General features: G+C 40.0%; 1 protein-coding gene across 2 annotated transcripts in view; it reads right to left on the bottom strand.

The window, feature by feature from the left end:
- Positions 1 to 16,190, bottom strand: part of TSL (Protein kinase superfamily protein) — a 63,643-nt gene extending 47,453 nt beyond the window's left edge. Inside the window, exons 1-3 of one of the 2 annotated variants that reach the window (XM_010248844.3) lie at positions 15,323 to 16,190; positions 14,726 to 14,815; positions 8,774 to 8,995 (exon numbers count right to left, since the gene is read on the bottom strand). In XM_010248844.3, coding sequence (XP_010247146.1) covers positions 8,774 to 8,995; positions 14,726 to 14,815; positions 15,323 to 15,535 — 525 coding nt within the window. In that variant the 5' untranslated portion in view covers positions 15,536 to 16,190. The remainder of the gene's footprint in view (positions 1 to 8,773; positions 8,996 to 14,725; positions 14,816 to 15,322) is intronic. The other variant, XM_010248845.3, reaches the window with a different exon arrangement.
- Between the last annotated feature and the right edge of the window lie 2,575 nt (positions 16,191 to 18,765).

Genomic DNA, 18,765 nt, shown 5'->3' with positions numbered 1-18,765 from the left:
AGTGAAGCATGTGAAAAAAGATAAACCACCGGCTGACTCTTCAGGGTTTGATGATTGGGAACAAGAGGATGCTCAAATCATGACATGGCTATGGAACAGTATGGAACCCAAAATAACTGCCAACTTCATGTTCTTAGATACAGCGAAGGACATATGGGAACATGCCAAGAAGCTGTATTCTGGGCAAGATAATACTACAAGGGTATATCAGCTCTATCAGGAGTACTTTGGTCTGCAACAAGGAAATAAAACCCTAGAAGAGTACTATGCCAGTATGAAGAACCTCAGAAATGAACTCAATGTCTATCATCCTCTCACTCCAGATGTTAAGGTTCAGCAACAACAGAGGGAACAACTAGATGTCACAAGGTTCTTAGTGGGGTTGAAATCAGAGTATGAACCAGTTAGGGCCCAAATATTGGGGGGCTCTACCCTTCCTACACTTGAGGAAGTGTTTGCTCGGCTTCGCAGGATTTCTTTGGGACAGACAGAGAATCCCACACAGTCTGATAGATCAGCTTTTGTGACAGCCAGAGGAGGTGGACGTGGTACGAAAGGGGGAGGACATGCCTCCCGAGGAGGTCGTGGTGGTTCCATATTTGGCCGTGGTGGTGGTCGTGACTCAGGGGGAGGCCGTGGCAAAGAAAAAAGGCAGCTCTACAAGGAAGTGTACCCACTGTGGCAGGGAAGGACATTCCGTAAATTTCTGTATGATCTTCATGGCCGCCCTTCCTCTAAATGGGCCAATCATGCTATTGCTGGTGGGGTTGATGTCAGTGATAATCAACAGGCAGACCTAACTCCTTCCACATCTACATCTGTTTCCGGAAGGGAGATGGTGAGTGTACCGCGTGATGAGTATGAGCGGTTCCTTCAGTCCACTTCACAACACACTACTGCTACTCTTGCCCACTCAGGTATAGCTTGCCTGTCATCTAAAACCTCTCCTTGGATTATTGACTCTGGAGCCTCTGATCACATGACCGGGACTCCAGGTGTGTTCTCTTCTCTCTCTGAAACTTCCACATCTCAAACTGTTACCCTTGCCAATGGTTCCTCCTCTCCCATCTGTGGTGTTGGCAATGTTGACATGGCTTCTCTTTCTTTATCATCTGTTCTATATGTCCCTAAGTTTCCATTCAATCTTATGTCTGTTAGTAAATTAACCAAGACTCTTAACTGCTCTGTTACTTTTTTCCTTTCCTCTTGTGTTTTTCAGGATCTCAGGACGGGGAAGAAGATTGGTGGGGGGCATGAAGCTGGTGGATTGTATTACCTTGACGGTGGTGGATCGTCAGTTGCACTTCAGACTTCACTCACTCCTCTACAGTGGCATTGTCGACTGGGACATCCTTCTCTCAAGGCACTCAAGATACTAGTTCCGTTTTTGAGTCATTTGTCAGTGTTATAGTGTGAGTCGTGTCAGTTTGGGAAACATCGTCATGTTTCCTTCAGTCCTAGAGTTGAAAGTCATATGTTGAGTCATTTTGCTTTGGTTCATTCAGATGTTTGGGGCCCGATCAAAATAGAGTCTTATAATGGTTACAAGTATTTTGTCACTTTTATTGATGATTGTTCAAGAATGACATGGATTTATTTAATGAAAGAAAGGAGTGAATTATTTTCCATTTTTCAAAAATTCCATGCTGAAATACGTACACAATTTGGTGTTCCAATCAAAGTTCTTCGTTCAGATAATGGTCGTGAATATTTTCTAACTTCCTTTCAACAGTATTTAGAACAGCATGGCATCATTCATCAAACTTCTTGTGCATCCACTCCTCAACAAAATGGGGTGGCTGAACGGAAGAACCGACATCTCCTTGAAACAGCTCGGTCTATTCTTCATCATATGAGTGTTCCTAAACGGTTTTGGAGTGATGTTGTACTTACTGCGTGTTTCCTCATTAATCGGATGCCCTCCTTATTCTTCATGGTCGGTCTCTCTTCTCTATCTTGTTCCCCACCTTGTCTCCCTTTCCATTAACACCTCGTATCTTTCGCTATGTGTGCTTTGATCACAATCTGAGTCCTGGAATAGACAAGTTGGATGCACGCTCCATTAAGTGTGTCTTTCTTGGCTACTCTCGAACTCAAAAAGGGTACAAGTGTTACAATCCCATTACTCGGAAGTGCTATGTCTGTCCTGATGTCACCTTTTTTGAGTTTGTTCCCTTCTTCTCAGGAACTGAAGCATCTTCGTCTCCACCTTTACTTCCTCTTCCTCTTCCTCTTCCGGTCAATGATCTCGTTCCAAGTGTTCCTGTTGGAGTTGACTCGTCACCTCATCCAATGCAGATCCCTACTGAACGACCACCAATTCGGCAAGTGTATACACGTCGAACGACACCGGCCCCTCCTCCAGCTTCTACCTTGTCCGCGGATCCTGTCGTTGCTCCTGTTGCTGAACCTTCAGGACTTGACCTACCCATTGCCTTATGGAAAGGTAAACGTAGTTCTACTCTCCATCCCATTTCCAATTTTGTTTCAGTATTTTGCCTTTCCGCCTCACATCGCCAGTTTGTTTCACTATTGTCATCTATTTCCATACCTAACAATGTCCAAGAGGCTCTTAGTTCACCTGGGTGGAGGCAGGCAATGGAGGAGGAACTCTCTGCTCTTCAGCATACTCACACGTGGGAGCTCACTACTCTTCCTCCTAGTAAGCATGTTGTGGGTTGTAAATGGGTGTATACTGTTAAATACTAGCCAGATGGTAGTGTGGAGCGTCTGAAAGCCAGACTTGTTGCTAAAGGGTATTCACAATTGTATGGAGTGGACTATATGGAGACCTTCTCTCCAGTGGCTAAGATTAGCTCTGTTCGTGTGTTAATTTCCCTGGCAGTTATGTATGATTGGCCCTTATTTCAACTTGACATAAAAAATGCCTTCTTTCATGGTGACCTTATAGAGGAGGTATATATGGAGCAACCACCTGGGTTTGTTGCTCAGGGGGAGGCTGGTAAGGTGTGCAGACTGAAAAAGACAATTTATGGGTTGAAACAATCGCCTCGTGCTTGGTTCGGGAAGTTTAGTGAAGTGGTGAAGAATTTTGGAATGAAACAATGCCAGGTTGATCACTCAGTGTTCAGCTATGACTCAGAAGCTGGAAAGATTTTATTAGTGGTCTATGTGGATGATATTGTCAGAACTGGCAGTGACAAATTGAGGATCGACAAACTCAAGGTCTTTCTGCAAAATCATTTTCAAACAAAAGACCTTGGGACATTGAAGTATTTCTTGGGTATAGAAGTTGCTAGATCAAGACAAGGTGTAAACCTGTGCCAAAGAAAATATGTTCTCGATCTATTGGACGAAACAGGACTGTTAGGTGCAAAACCGGCTGAGACTCCTATGGAACCAAATGTTAAGTTGAGCAGTGATACAGGGGAAATATTTGATGATCCTGGAAGGTATAGACGACTAGTGGGGAAGCTGAACTATTTGACTATCACGAGACCAGACATCTCCTTTGCAGTCAGTGTGGTGAGCCAATTTATGCAAAACCCTCGTATATCTCACTGGGATGCAATTCTTAGAATTGTAAGATATTTGAAGGGAGCTCCGGGCCGTGGGCTATTGTATAAACCAGGAGGAAAACTTGAAGTATTTGGATACACGAATGCAGATTGGGCGGGCTCTGTGTCTGATAGAAGATCTACTATAGGTTACTGCACATTTCTTGGAGGGAATCTTGTGACGTGGAAGAGTAAAAAGCAGACGGTTGTGGCTAGAAGCAGTGCTGAAGCCGAGTACAGAGCCATGGCACACACTACATGTGAATTAGTGTGGTTGAGGAATCTCCTACAAGAAATCGGGTTCCACATGGATAAACCTATGAAGTTGTACTGTGACAATCAAGTTGCGCTCCATATCTCATCCAACCCTGCTTTTCATGAGAGAACAAAGCACATAGAGATTGATTGCCACTTTGTGAGGGAGAAGGTTCTTACTAGAGAGATAAGCACAAAACATGTAAGCTCAGGTGATCAGTGGGCAGATTTGTTTACAAAAGCCTTAAGCTCAGGGAGAGTGAACTATATATGTAACAAGCTGGGATTATATGACATATATTCTCCAGCTTGAGGGGGAGTGTTAGAGTTAGCCGAATAAGGGTAGATTAGTCAACTCACCTTGGTTAAGTTATGAGCTTATGTGGCAGTCTTATTAGAGGTTCTCTGTCCCATACTTAAGTAGGGGCAGTTTAGTCCTTGTACATTTAATTAGAAGCCTAATCACTATTAAGAGGTCGACTGATAGGGTTTAGCTATCAGGTTCGACAGTTCTTTCATCTTCTTCTTCTTCTCTTCTTCTTCTTCTTCTCCTTCTCTTTCTTCTTCTCCTTACTGGTTCGGACTACTGTAGCTACAGTAGAAACATTCACTATGGGTGATTTGAGTTGGACAGGGTTCTAGAACCACTGGTAGGAGCGGTTGAACTTTCTCCTCTTCTCTCATTTGGACGGATCCTGTGAAACTCTAGATTTAGCTTTTTGAAGAGTAGTTTTTTGCTTGAGATAGCAATTCTAGCTTAGTTGAGACTTATTTCGATCTTCGTTTCACTCAATGGAGCAAACTAGACAAAAACCAAATATCCCACAAAAACTGGGTTTTGACATGGAGGGTCAATGGAGAATCTTTTTGGGGCAGTGACCACTGTAAAGCTGGATGGGGTCAATTATTTAGTCTAGTTTCAGTAATATTAAGATAAATGTGTGTAGTAGAGGAAATGGGGTTACATCACCGAGAGCAAAAAGAAATCAGGGGAGGACAACCCTACCTATGAGAGGTAGATGCAAGAAAATTACATAGTAGTGGGTCAGTTAGTAGGAATGGCAACGGGGTGGGTTCGGGCCGGGGATCATATTCCCCATCTCCGACCCCGATTCTGAAATGAACCCCCATCCCCATCCCCGATCCCTGTTGGGGATAAAATGGGTCCTCCATCCCCGACACCTGACGGGGATGGGTTCGTCGTGGGGACCCGAATCCCCAAAATATTTTTAGATAACAGTATTTTTTTGAAAAATAAATAAAAAAACTCAAATTATAAATAATGTTTTAAATGTGTTTTGATATATAGAAATAATATAATAATATATATTTAATATAAATAACATTTAATATATAAATATATAATCGAGGTTGGGGCAGGGCGGGGACCTCAATCCCCACCCCCAACCCTGACCGGGGATTCCTATTAATCCACGTCCCCATCCCTGACCCGATGGAGTTGGGGAAGTCAGGTCCCAGTCGGGGATGGGGAAAATTCCCATCCCTATCGGTTAGTGAATTCTATGCAGCCATATATTAGCCAACACTACTTGTGGATGGAAACCACAAAGGAGGTGTGGGATAGTATCATGAAAACCTATTCCCAAAAATTGAACGTTGCCCGAGCTTACAAATTGAAGAATGATGTGAATAATCTAAGATAGGGGGAGAAGCCCTTAGTTATTTCCTTCTCCATGCTAAAATCTCTTTGGTAGGAGATAATTTCATGGAAACGGTGGTTCGGGGCCGTGTTTTAAAAGCGCAAGGGCTGATTTGCGCCTGAGGTGAAAGGCGCAAGGCGAGGCGCGCGCCTTTTTAAGAAAGGCACAAAATTACAAAAATAAAATAAAATAAAAGCTAAAAAATAAAAAAAGGTCAGAAATTTCCAAAAAAGTGCCAAAATTTTTATAAAAATGCAAAAAAATATTAAAACATAATGTTAATAAAAATATAAACTTTAATTTTAAAATAAATGATCTAAAAAACCTATTATCTAAAATTAAAATGCATAAACATAACATGAAGAGCGTATTCAAATGAAAATTTAAAAATAAAAGCAAACATAAAGCATTTTCAAGCATGTAAAACCCACAATCTCTTTTTTTCCTTAATTGCATTGCTTCAAGTAGTTAATGTGATGTAAAACATATTGCATTCTTGATTCTATGAGTCGCCTTTGTAGCACGCCCCTCGAGGCAAGCCCGAACAACTCTATGTTAGGGTCTGAAATTCTTATTTCTCACAAAAAATAATGATTTTACAACTTTCATTGCCTTTTAAGAAGATATTTTATTGCAATGAATGAATGAACAACATAAGCAAAAAGTGCAAAATTTTAAAAAGGCACACGCCTGGGATGAGGCGCAAGGCGCATCAAGCACACGCCTTTTGAAAGAGGTGCTCCTAGGACCTAGGCGTGGCTCATACCCCAAAATGAGCCTCGCCTATGCGCCTAGGCGTGCCTTTTAAATCACTGGTTCAGGGGAACACAAAGGATGCTGAAATGCATAGGAAGCTGGTGGAAGGAATTCGGGTTTTTGAGTTCTTTACCAGACTCAACCCGGAGTATAATATTGTGAGACAGAATGTTTTGGCAAAGGATGAGGTGAATTTATCTCAGGCTTATGCTATGGTGAGTAGTGAGGAGAGCAGGAGACAGGTTTAGTCTGTAGAGCTATAGATAGATCACTATGCTAATTCGGGATGAAGTCGAATGTCAGCACTAGGAAGAAAGATGTTTGTGAATACTGCAAAAAAGCCTAAACATACTAAAGACACTTGTTGGAAGCTACATCCAGAGCTTATACCTACCAGACTCAAGAATGCAAACAGTGGAAAAATATTTGAGAATGGGAAAGGTGGAAATGCAAATGTAGCCACCTCCTCACAAAGTGAACAAGGGCATAGTGGTGAGAAGTTAGTGGGGAAGCAACTAGCAGCCACCAAGGCTAAGTATGAGAGTATGGTTGAATAATTGGTCACCTAGAGTCTATTGCTACAACACCCACTTCAATAGAGACAATTCCCTCTTCATCCGCATATGCCCATTCAGGTATTCGTGCTACTACGAATCATGCTTCTATCTCAAATAATCATAGGATCCCTTGGATAATTGGTTATGATGCCTCTTACCATATGACTAGTGTGTCCCATTTATTTTTCAATTTACCAACTTTTATCTAGTCGAGATAAAATCACCCCTGTTGATGGCTCTCTTGCTCCTATCTCTAGCAAGGGAAACATTAGAGCTTCAGGCACCCTCACCTTATCCACAATCCTTCATGTTCCAAAATTAAACACTAATTTGCTTTCAGTAAGTAATTTGACAAAATCCTTGAATTGAGTGTGACCTTTTTTCCCTTCTTACTATGCTTTTAAGGTCATGGACTCCCAGAAGGTGATTGGGAGTGGCCATGAGGCTAATGGGATATACCTGTTGGACATGCCTAGACAAAGTCAAGTATCACCTACGGAGCAGCTTTTGGTTCTAATGTGGCAGAGTCAAACAGTCGTATCATGTCATGTCATGTCATTATCGTTTGGGTCATATTCTTTTTCTTCGAGTCTTTTGTTTCTGGCTTTGTTTAAAGAAACTAAGTTGTCAAAGCATTGTAGAAACTCTTAGTCTACAAGTAATAAAAGATCTACAATTCCTTTTCATATTGCTCACTCTGATGTGTGGGGGCCCTACCATTTACCTTGCATGGATGGTTATAAATATTTTATTTTGTATATTAATGATTTTTCTCATTACAACTAGCTTTATCTTATGTGTTCCCATGCTAAAGTACCCAAACTTGTAAAACAATTTCATGAATTTGTACTTACCCAATTTGATACCCACATCAAGATATTCCGATCAAATAATGCTAAAGAATATTCTGAGAAAGATCTTGTTCCATACTATAAGAAAGATCATATTCTTGTCCCCCTCTAATGCAATAGGGCTAGAACCAACTATCACAAGATAGAAAGAGAGAGAGAGAGAGAGAGAGAGATCCTACAAGCTTCATGAGTGCAAACCTAAAATCTTTGTTTTTTAGACATCATGACAGTCGAAATATTCTTCTAGTTTAGCAATCCAATCAACGAATGCTTGTTGGTCTTCATCTCCCTTGAAATTAAGCACTTCCCTTTCTCTTCTAACGTTCTTGAAAACCTTACTCCTATAACTGACATTACTAGAACTATTTTCTTCCACCGAATTCTCAAGTAAATCAATTATAGACACTTCATATGGTTCAAAAAACCTATCATCATTGATTTTATACCCATGAGATTGGTTAAATGACACCTCAGGCCTATAGAATCGATCACTTTGTGAGAACATGGTGATTAACCATTAGCTCTGATACTAAACTAATGCAGTAGGGCTAGAACCAACTATCACAAGATAGAAAGAGAAAGGGCGAGGGGGGGGAGAGAGAGAGAGAGAGAGAGAAATCCCAAGGAATCACTCCATACAAAAAACTTACAAGAGAGCTCTAAAGAAATATACATTCATTCATTAGCTTCAAAAGGAAAAGAATACATCTAAGCTAGAGGAACAAAAATGCCACTCCTTGTCTTACGTACGCATCAAGAAACACAATAACTTTCTATCTACTAATGCAAATAAACTGAAAATTGAAAGACAAGCACTACTAAGCTAGAGGAACAAGATGTTATAGCTCAAGCCCACATGGGACAGGTCAAAATGACGAAAATACTCATACTGTCCAAATATACAGAAATACAGAATTTCGGAAAATTCCGAACTTGATTCTTCAGCTCCTGCATCACCCTTCCCCACTTAAGTGTCTAATCCAACACGTCCAACCTTGATGTACCTTCTCTTCTCTTTTCTGTCAGAATACACATGCCACATGGCTACTATGTCGTATCTGTCTAATATATACATAAATCTATGCATACATATTAAAGCATCAAACTATATAACATATAACTTATTCATTTGCACGTGTATATATGTATAATGACTATTAAAAAAGATTGCATACCTTATTTGATGTGTTCTCAAGCTGACCATTTGATGGTGAAACTGTGGAAGGTGAAACATGTAATCGTGTTTGATCACTAACCCTTGAACCACGTCCTCGGCTTGTAACAGAGCGTCCCCTTCCACGACCTTGCTTTTTCCTATTTATATCCTCTGTACCAGCTTTTGTATCTATGGTTTCCACCACCTTTATCCTTCCTTCAGATACTCCCTGTTTATCATTCTTTAGAATTACCATACAGTTTTTAGAAACCAAAGGAAACATACGGCCAATAGAAAAACTTGAGCAAAAAACTTCCAACAGCAACCATACTTAAAGCATGCCCTTCAGAAAAAGAAATAAAAATTAAAGGCAATGTAGTTATTCCTTGCATTCTAACAAATGGATCATGAGAAACACCCAAAAAGTGTAGACACACTACTAAACAATGACCAAAACTAAGTTACTAGAAGCATAAGGGGGGAGAAGAAACAAGGAGTTTTTGGAGAATCATGGAATAGCTGCTTAAGGAATTTGTATGCCACAGGCCCAGGTGGAAATGGCTTTTGGTCCTTGAGCCTCTGCCTAGAATATTTGGTTTTTATATTACTCACTACTCAGGCTGGGCTTGCACCCAAGCCATAGATAGCCAAAGTCCAACTGAACTAATCCAAGCCAAGCCCAATAGTACATACATACAACTAAGCTTTTTTGGTAATAAATAAAAAAAGAAAATTTTATTAATAAAAGGAGAGAAAGTACATCAGGAGGGTGACGAGAGGAATTGGTAGGCATTTTTTTATCAGCAAGAAATTTATTGCATTAATTAATTACAACTAATATAAGAGTAGAGTTTGATGACCATAGAGTCATCCCAAGTAATGTTTGCTAGATTACAGAGAAGCCCAAAGCAACTGTTGCCTTTCCACTCCTTGTTTAGCAAGGGAATCAGCTAATCCAATTTGCTCACCATTTTACACACTTGAAATCAGCATTTAGTTATCTTGCAAACCTTTTTTTATGAATAACAGAAACTGATTTATAATAATAATAATAATAATAAAGAAAGAGTAGAAAGGGGATAAAGGGAGAGATAAACTCTCTTAACTCTCCTAAATACAAACATAATTACAATACAGCCCAAAATAAAATATCCCTTCCCAATGTTTGCTTTGCTAATGCATCAGCGAATGAATTAGCATTCCTTTACACCCATTGCACATTGATTTCCATTCCCTAAGACAGCCAAGTACTCATTTTCTCATTAATATAGCACCATCATCCAGCCTTCTCTTCGTTATTCAACCACTCAATAGCTAACTTGGAGTCCCCCTCAATTACTAGCTTCTGAATGTTCAGCTTTGTTGCCCTTTTAAGACCTTCCAGTTCCAGCACAGCCATTATTTCAGCCCTCAAAGAATCTCCAACACCAAACGATCCCGAGTAGATAGCAATGATTCGTCCTTCGTCATTTCTAAAGACAACCCCTATGCTTAAGGGACCCAGACTTCCTTCACTACTCCCATCAAAATTCAGCTTAATAAAGCCACATGGAGGAGGGGACCAAATTCAGTTATCTTGCAAGCCTTGCAACTTCCCTGTAAGCATTCTTGAGAGTCCAAAGGATATGTTTGTTAAATCTTGCCCAAGAGATAACTACTTTTGAATCCCCTTTCACCTCCATTTGTGAGTTTCCACTCCATTCCTATTCTTTCTTTTTCTCTAGAGGACTATGCTACCTTCTTCCATGCCCTAAGGATATCTTTTTTTTTTTTTTTTGAAGAATAAAAGGAAAATTTAATAAAGAGAAAAAAAAATATACAGCAGAAGGTGATAAGAAATCACCTAGAGCAAGAAACACCCATGGGAAACCCAAACAGGCCTAAGAATACTACACCTCACAAGCAAAATAAAACCCAAACAAACTCCAAAAAAAAGAAACCCAATACACAAACCCCATCAAAGCAGAAACCGCCGCCCAATTCTAAACAAAAGCAAAACCTTTCTAGTTGTCAACATCAATCTTCATCTGTAGTGTAAACACATCCTCTTGATTTGAGAATTCCTCGTCTCAGTCTTTACTGCCTTTCAAAAGTACTTTGGCCTTCATTTTCTCTTCCTCTTTTTTCATTCAAATTCTTCAAAAGCCCTCCAAGTAAATTCCTCACCACCCCAAGCTTTTCCCAATTGTAACCTCCCTATCAACTAATTTTTGGATATCATTAATTGTGAAGTTCCGAAAGCACTCCAAGGTGTTAATCCAAAATGCAACCTTTATTTTTTATGGCCACTATTACTTCCTCCACAGTTCTACTCTTTCCATTGAACATTTTGTTGTTCCTCTCTTCCAAACAACTTCTGCCTTAATTACTTTCCACATTAATCTCCCCTTTTTATTTAGTTGCCTCAAGAAATTTGGGTTGAAAATGCCCACCACCTCTTGAGGAGGGACCCACATGTAGCCAAAAAGAGAGCAGAAAGACTCCCAAATATGAGAAACAAAGGAACAGGAGATTAATAAATGGGATAAGGATTCTCCACTATCCCTACAAAGGAAGCACATATAAGGAGAAAGGCAATGAAAGGGCCTTCTATTCTGCAGCATACCATACCTTTCCAAGGAAGATTTCCCAACAGAAGGCTTGAATTTTGGTGGGATAGGCTTACTCCAAAGTCCAAATTTCTTTTATCGGGAAGCCCACCTCTTGGGAACTAGGAAGGGCTAAAAGCTTGAAAAAAGAGGAACAAGTGAAGAGTCCATCAAGAGAGCCAGTCCAAATTCTATAGTCTTCTAAGGTTGAGTCCGAAAAAGTCTCCAACAAGTCAAGCAGGTTAATCAGTGCACTGCATTCACTCTCCCTAGGGCCTCTTCTAAAACCAAGGTTCCAGTTAAGACCTAAAGGAGAGGAAGTTCCTAATGGACACCAATTCATCCTTGAGGTTAGAGAGGGCAAAGAGTTCAGGGAATTGATCTTTCAAAGGTGTTTCCCCTATCCCAAGGTCTTTTCAAAAACGTTTGTTGCCACCCATGCCCACATCATTGAAGACGGAGCTAATAAAAGAAGGGTATACCTCATGAATTGCTTTCTAAGGAGAAGCTGAAGTTGAGTGATGATTAAGTTTTGCATTCCAACCATTACCCTCCAGACCATGAATGCTTACTATTACTTCATGCCACCCACAACCTATCTCTTTTGAACAAAAATCTCCACAGCCACTTTCCCAACAAAGCAGGGTTTCTGAAGACGGTATTTCCTAATCCTAGGCCCCCTTTTCACCTTTGGTTTGCAAACCCGTTCCCACTTAACCAAATGATCTTCTCTTTCCTTTCCCGACTCCCACAAGAAATTCCACATATATTTCTCTAGTTGATTTGCAATCTTGGTCAGGATACAGAAGGTGGATAGGAAGTAAATAGGTAGATTTGCTAAAACAGCTCTTATCAAGGTAATTCTTTTCCAAAGGACTAGCTTCTTAGCAAACCTCTTTACCACCAGCTTCCAAAAACCATTGGATCTTGGATTTCTCCCAAGGTAGACCTAGACAGGTTATAGGCCATTTCCTAACTTCACAACCCAGCACCTCCACAAAGCTTAGAAGTTCCCTTTCTTCCAAGCTGATTCCAACAATACCACTTTTATTCCAGTTTATTCTCAATTTTGCGATTTTCAAAAGTTTCCAATCAATGATTTCAAATTTCTTACCATGCCTAGGTCAACATCCACAAAAACAGAATTGTGTCATCAACAAACTAAAAATGGGAGACAATTACTTGATTTCTGTTGAACCTCCAACCAAACCCTGTGCATCTGCCTCCATCTTGGTTACTTATTTGCAGTTTGCAAATGATATCCTAGTTTTTTGTGATGGGGATAGCAGAGATGGGGTGGAAAACTTGAAATTGGTAGTAAAAGTCTTTGAGAGAATGTCCAATTTGAAGATTAATTGGTCTAAAAGTTTACTAGATAGCATCAATGTAGAAGAGGGTGAGCTAAGGGTTTAGGCAAAATCTTTAGGTTGTGAGAGAGGGGACTAGCCTTTGGAGTATTTAGGTTTACCTCTAGGTGACAACCCTAGAACAACCAGTTTTTGGACCCGAGTGGTGCAAAGGTTTGAAAAGAGAAAAACGGGCTGGGAAATGAATCATATTTCATCAGGTGAGAAAACTAACCTTAATTAAACCCACTTTGCCCAACCTTCTGGTGTGTCTATTTTTAGGATGCCCCAAGGAGAGGTGAGAAAAATTTTTTAAAAAAAATTATGAAGGATTTTCTAATGGGAACCGAAAGGAAGAAATATCACTTGGCGAGATGAGGGAAGGTGGTAAAATTGAAAGTATAAAGCCTAGGAATTGGAAATGTGAAAAAATGTGGCTTTGTTAAGCAAATGGCTTTAGAGGTTCCCTAAAGAAAATGAAAGATTGTGGTACAAAATTATAACAAATATCCACAGGCTGTCAAAGAATGGATGGGATGTTGGTTGCCTGCATAGAGCTACTTTGGTTGCTCCTTGGAAAGCTATCCATTTTATCCTTCCTGCCTTCCTCAACCACATCAGGTATGATTTGACATCGGTTCAAAAAATTAAATTTTGGGAAGATATTTGGGTTAGGGAGCATCCTCTGTCTAAGATCTTTCCATCCCTTTTTTTATCTTTGGGGTGCAGGTGGAATAAGCTTTGCTTGGCGCCATCGAAGAGGAAGAATAATGTAGCGGTGTGCAAGAGCAGCTCTGATATAGACAATGTGGGAGGAAAGAAATGCAAGGATTTTCCAAGAGAATGAGAGAAGTAAACAAGAACTAAAGGAGTGTATCTTGTATAATGCTATCTTGTGGCTGAAATCTCTGGATCTATTTCATCAATTTTCTTTTGATGATCTTTGGAGGAGTTGGAAAGCAATGACAAGCTCCTCCTCCTCCCGAAGAAGAGGATGTGTATGAGTTAGCCACCCTCTCTTGAAGGCTTTATGAAACTAAATTTTGATGGTAGTAGCCAAGGTAATCCAGGTCCCTCTGGGATGGAAGGGGTTTTAAGGAATGAAAGTGGAAATGTGGTTCTCTTATACTTGAGCCCCTTAGGAGTGTGGGACTCCACTAGGACAGAATTATTAGCTGCCCTTCAAGGGGTTCAATTTGTAGTACAGATAGGAGTGGAACCAATGTTTTAAAAACCGACCCGGAGGCCAAACCGTTTTTGCCTCCAAGTCACAGATCACCAATTCGACCGTTCAGGTCGAACGGGTCAGACCGCCCCACATGTATGTGTGTATGTGTATAAATATATATTTTATCAATAAATAATGTATAACTATGTTTTAGATATGTTATATATATTTTTATATTTAATTTATGTTTTTCAGTTCAGTATTTATTTTTATTTATAAAAAAAAATAAAAATTGCAATTTGAGGCCAAAATGGTTTTTTTTTGCGAAAATAGCAGGGCAAGGAGCCCACTTGGGACGCATAGATCTCAAAAAGTTACCCAAAATCAAAAAATGAGATCACCCCAATCGGACATTGAAGTGCAAAGTTATGACCTCCGAAAGTTTGCATGCATTGAGTGTGCAACCCGCGATCTTGTGACCAGGTCGAACGGGTCAACGGTTGAACCAGCCAGGTCGGATGGTTCTTGACCAAGTCAACAATTTTTTTACCGCCTAACGGGTTTTGATTGAACCAGACCCAGAATCCTGGCCTGGTGACGGTTCAAATGGTTCAACCGGCTGGGTCAACAGCAAGTTGAAAACACTGAGTGGAACAACTACTAATAGAAGGAAATTCCAAGGTGGAATATTATATTTTTTTCTAGAAGGTGAGGAATTCAATGAAGTCACTTGACAACTAGTATCTTGCAATTTTCTATTGAAAAAAATCCTGGATAACTGTGACTATATACTGCAATACAAGCTACAATAATTGTATAGAAGACCAGCAATTCCAGAGTTCTTAATAAAATAAGTCACTAGAACATACCTCAGAGTGTTCAAAAACAGTTGACTGATCATCCTCATCAAGCCTTTGCCGTTTCTGGTTGTTCGGTTGTATAAGAAATTCCCCTCCATTCTGCAACCATGTTATAAAAACATAACCTCCATTCTTCAGTTCCCAAGCATGTTTCGGGGGGAGGGGGAGATCAAAAATAAAAAGTTGAAAGATAGGATCATAACCATGTATATCAAGATTATCAATAGATAATGTATCAGGTTTGGCACATAAGAAAATTAATATACAAGTGTGTGAATAGATGGAGAGAATTATATATAAGTGATTTCTGATAAGGTGGAATATGACAGAAAATGCATCAATGAGCACATATAAAGCTTAAGTACAGCATCTTTCTTTCCATTTTCCTCCCTTTTGATTCATGATATCCAGGGAGAACGTGAAGCCTCCCATCTCAAACGCATACCCAAAATGCAGAAGAATCCAATGCAAGAAGCAAATTATAGGTTTACTTCCTACTCATTTTAGGCAATCAGAAATTGAGACAATAGTTTATAAGCATATGGTACAAAAGTAATAGTCCAACTGAACAGAAAATTGGAGAAATGAAAACCAGAAGGGACTTGCATCATCATCAGAGTCGCTTGAAATTGACGGCTCGGCCGAGTCCTCTGTTGCTCCAAATTTTGTCGAAGAAGCTGATGGCCATGTTGCCTGTGCAGGTGTAGTCGAGGAGCCCTTTCCCGCCATCCTAGCTTCCAGCTTAGCAAGCTTCGTCGGGAGAGATGGATTTGACTGATTCGAAGAATTGGAGAAATGAATGAGCATATCCTCCGACATGGCGAACTAAGACAAAAGCAAACAGAAATGGCTCCAGAAAACTAGTTCAGATTAACCACTACAAAGAAATCCCTCCTATACTCCTCAGGAGTGAAAGTCTCCGTGAAGAAGAAATGGCTTAAAATGCGCCTTTGGTGCTAAAATGCGCCCCAACCATGGTCAAGAAGAGGGAAAAATCCTTAGAAGCGACATGATTTGATCCAATAAGTTGGGTCGGTAATGAAGGGCTACTGAAATTGCTATAAATGATCGGAATCCAAACGTTGCATACCAGACGATGGGGAACAGAGACAACAGCAAATTTAGAATTTTAGGGTTTGTATTTAGTTTTCCCCAGAACCGAATAAGGGGAACCGAAGGGAGGGAAAGATCTTTCAAAACTACGGGGGGTACTGACGAGAATTTTGGACGAGTAAAATGAGGTTATTTCTATTCTAGTTGTTTTGTTCTTTCGGCGAAGAAAACTAGAAAAAGGGGCTGGTTTGGTGAGTGAATCATACACTAGAGAACGAGGATGAGACACACAAAACTATGTAGAGGTGTATGTCACAAGTAGAGTGAAGTAGACAATCCTCTATGGGTTCATGGCCATGGGGGTGGCTTGTGAGGATGGGAAGGGAAACTCTGGTGCCCTAGATTGAGAAATGTGACTTGACTGCCAGGGTGGTGGCATATGGGGATATGTAGAAGAGACACATGAGAGATGGGCTTGCTTTGTATTTTTTTTCTTAGGCAAATTATAAAGACCTCCCTCGTACTATGGGGTTTGTGACAAAATCCCCCTTGTACTTTTTTTTGCGACAAAGACCCTCTGAACTTTGACCATTAGACAAAGACCTCTCTCTATCTGCACTCCGGATTCAGTGCGTTTGGACTCGAAGGGATTTTCTCTTCGAGCCCATTAAAATTTTTACACGTCATTCAGTGCTCTACCAACCAACCAGCTGAAATTTTATGAGTGACAAAAATAATTTCAAATAAAAATTGATAACTCTTTAAAACTAATATGACGGAAATTTCCAAAGCCCTCATGTTCTCAGACTCTAACCTTTTTCGGCCAACCGCACCATTAACAGCAATAAGCCTTTGTCAACGGTGTTCAACCTACAACAGAACGGCGACGAGCAACACAAACGGTAGCAGCAACGGTGTTAGTGAAAAGTTTCAAACATCAAGAATATTCAAAGGAAAGCTAATATCTATGTCTAAGGTTTTTCATCTTTCCTTCTTGAATGCCAATGATAGAATCATTTTTTTATTTTCTTTTTAATTCTAACAAATATTAATGTTGTATGAATGTTTGGAAATTCTTTTCCTCTTTATCTATTGAGTATTTCTTTTTGTTTTTTTTTGTGCTATTTTACATTTGTTGCTTGAATTAACCAGTATTTGTTGTTCAAAAAACCCCAACCATTCATGGGAAGATAAAGTCTTCTTGTGGTTATGACTTTGGATATGCAAGACAAACCCAAGACATGAGGTTGTCTTCTTCTTCTTCTTCCATGCAAATGTTCTTCTTTATACGAACAAAAAAATCTAAAGCACCCACGTTCTCTTCTCTGTTCTTAGACTTAGACCTTGCTCCCTCAATCAATAACAACTATAGTTCACCCCTGTTTTGGCAAGCCAAATGGCAAAATGAAATAAAGAGAACTAAAAAACAGACAAGATCTCAACATCAAAAGAATCGTTCAGGGGTGCTCTGTTCTATTATTGTTTCATTTTCCTCATCGATTTCGCTAACTTGAATCACCGGAAATGATGGGATTAAATCAAGGCAAATGATAAGCGAGAAACAGATTTTAGCATCCGCAGGAGGTGCCTTGGCCTTAGGCTTCTTCAGTCCAAGCAATTATACCAAGCAGTGTCTCGGTATATGGTACAATAACATTTTCGTGTCAGTTCTACAAGTACTTGGCTCAGGAGCATATCCTGAGTGAAGTCAAGTGGCTGATGCATCAATACCCAGATGAGGAACTAAGCATAAACATGACCGGCCATAGCCTGGGTAGCGCGCTAGCGATGCTAAGTGCTTATGACATAGCAGAGACGGGCGTGAACGTGATAGAGGATGGCCAGGCGGTTCTGGTGATGGTTTTCTCGTTCTCAGGGCTGAGAATCGGGATTGTGAGCTTCAAGGTGCAGGTGGAGAGGTTGGGGGTGAACATTCATGACACGGTGCCAGAGGTTTCAGGTATATTGTTTAACGAGCACGTGTCGGAGTTGATTCACCGGTTGACGCAGTGGTTGTCGTGATGTTACTCGCATATCGGAGTATAGCTCATACTGAACCACCAGTACTCTTTCTTCCTCAATTTTTTATTTAAAATACTTTATTAGTCAAAAAGCTTAAAGTGGTTGCAGTTGATGGCCAATTGAACACTGATCGATGTGTCAAAATTTTAGTGGGCTCGAAGAGAAAATCCCTTTGAGTCCAAACGCACTGGATCCGGAGTGATATATCTGCATTTCGCCCATTATCTCCACGAAAGATTCTCTTTTAATTGTTGACATAAATTTAAATCCTAAAACTGCCCTTTTCAATATTTTTAGACGATTTTACCCTTATTTTCAAATTTATCTATTTTCCCTTTGGGCGAAGTTTTGTCTTGTTATTTTCTACCGCGATGGAGCTTTAGAGGCATAAAGGGTTTCTTCTTTGCATAGTGGAGCTTAAGGCTCCATTTAGTTTACGGGAAGATTTGGATGGGATGGGAAAGGGTGGGATGGGATGGGATGAGAAAGTGTGAAGTTTTCACTTCCCATTGTTTGGTTATGCAAGGGAAAATAGTGGGAAAATTATTTTCCTTATGTTTGTTTCGTAGGAAAATCATTAGAGCTTAACTAAATTTCTTGCACCCCTCCGTGTTTCTTCCTCTTAATTTGTTGAAATATCAAATTGTAAGAATGATGAAAAACTTGGGTTGGATAAATTTTAACACAACCTGACATGGTCTTGTTAAGTTTTTTAGTAGGTTGGATCTAGCTAGCAGGGCTTCAAGCAAGGTGAAAGCTTTAACTTAGCTCTAGTTGGGCTTCAGTGTGTTGTGGTGAAAGCCTAGATTTCATCTTATGCTTTTCGCCATAGATTTTGCAAATCGGATATTCATTACAACCAAACAATGAGCCAATTTTAATTCTAAGGGAGAAAAAGCAAAATTTTCAAAACTGTAATTCATACACATATGGGTATCCGTATGTTGCTCTATTTCAATGATTTCATATCATTG

The sequence above is a fragment of the Nelumbo nucifera genome, chromosome 2, assembly GCF_055504915.1.
Source record: "Nelumbo nucifera cultivar China Antique chromosome 2, China Antique-T2T, whole genome shotgun sequence".
Lineage (NCBI taxonomy): Eukaryota > Viridiplantae > Streptophyta > Magnoliopsida > Proteales > Nelumbonaceae > Nelumbo > Nelumbo nucifera.
The sequence above is the reverse complement of the archived record's forward strand: the minus strand, read 5'-3'. Positions and strand labels throughout refer to the sequence as shown.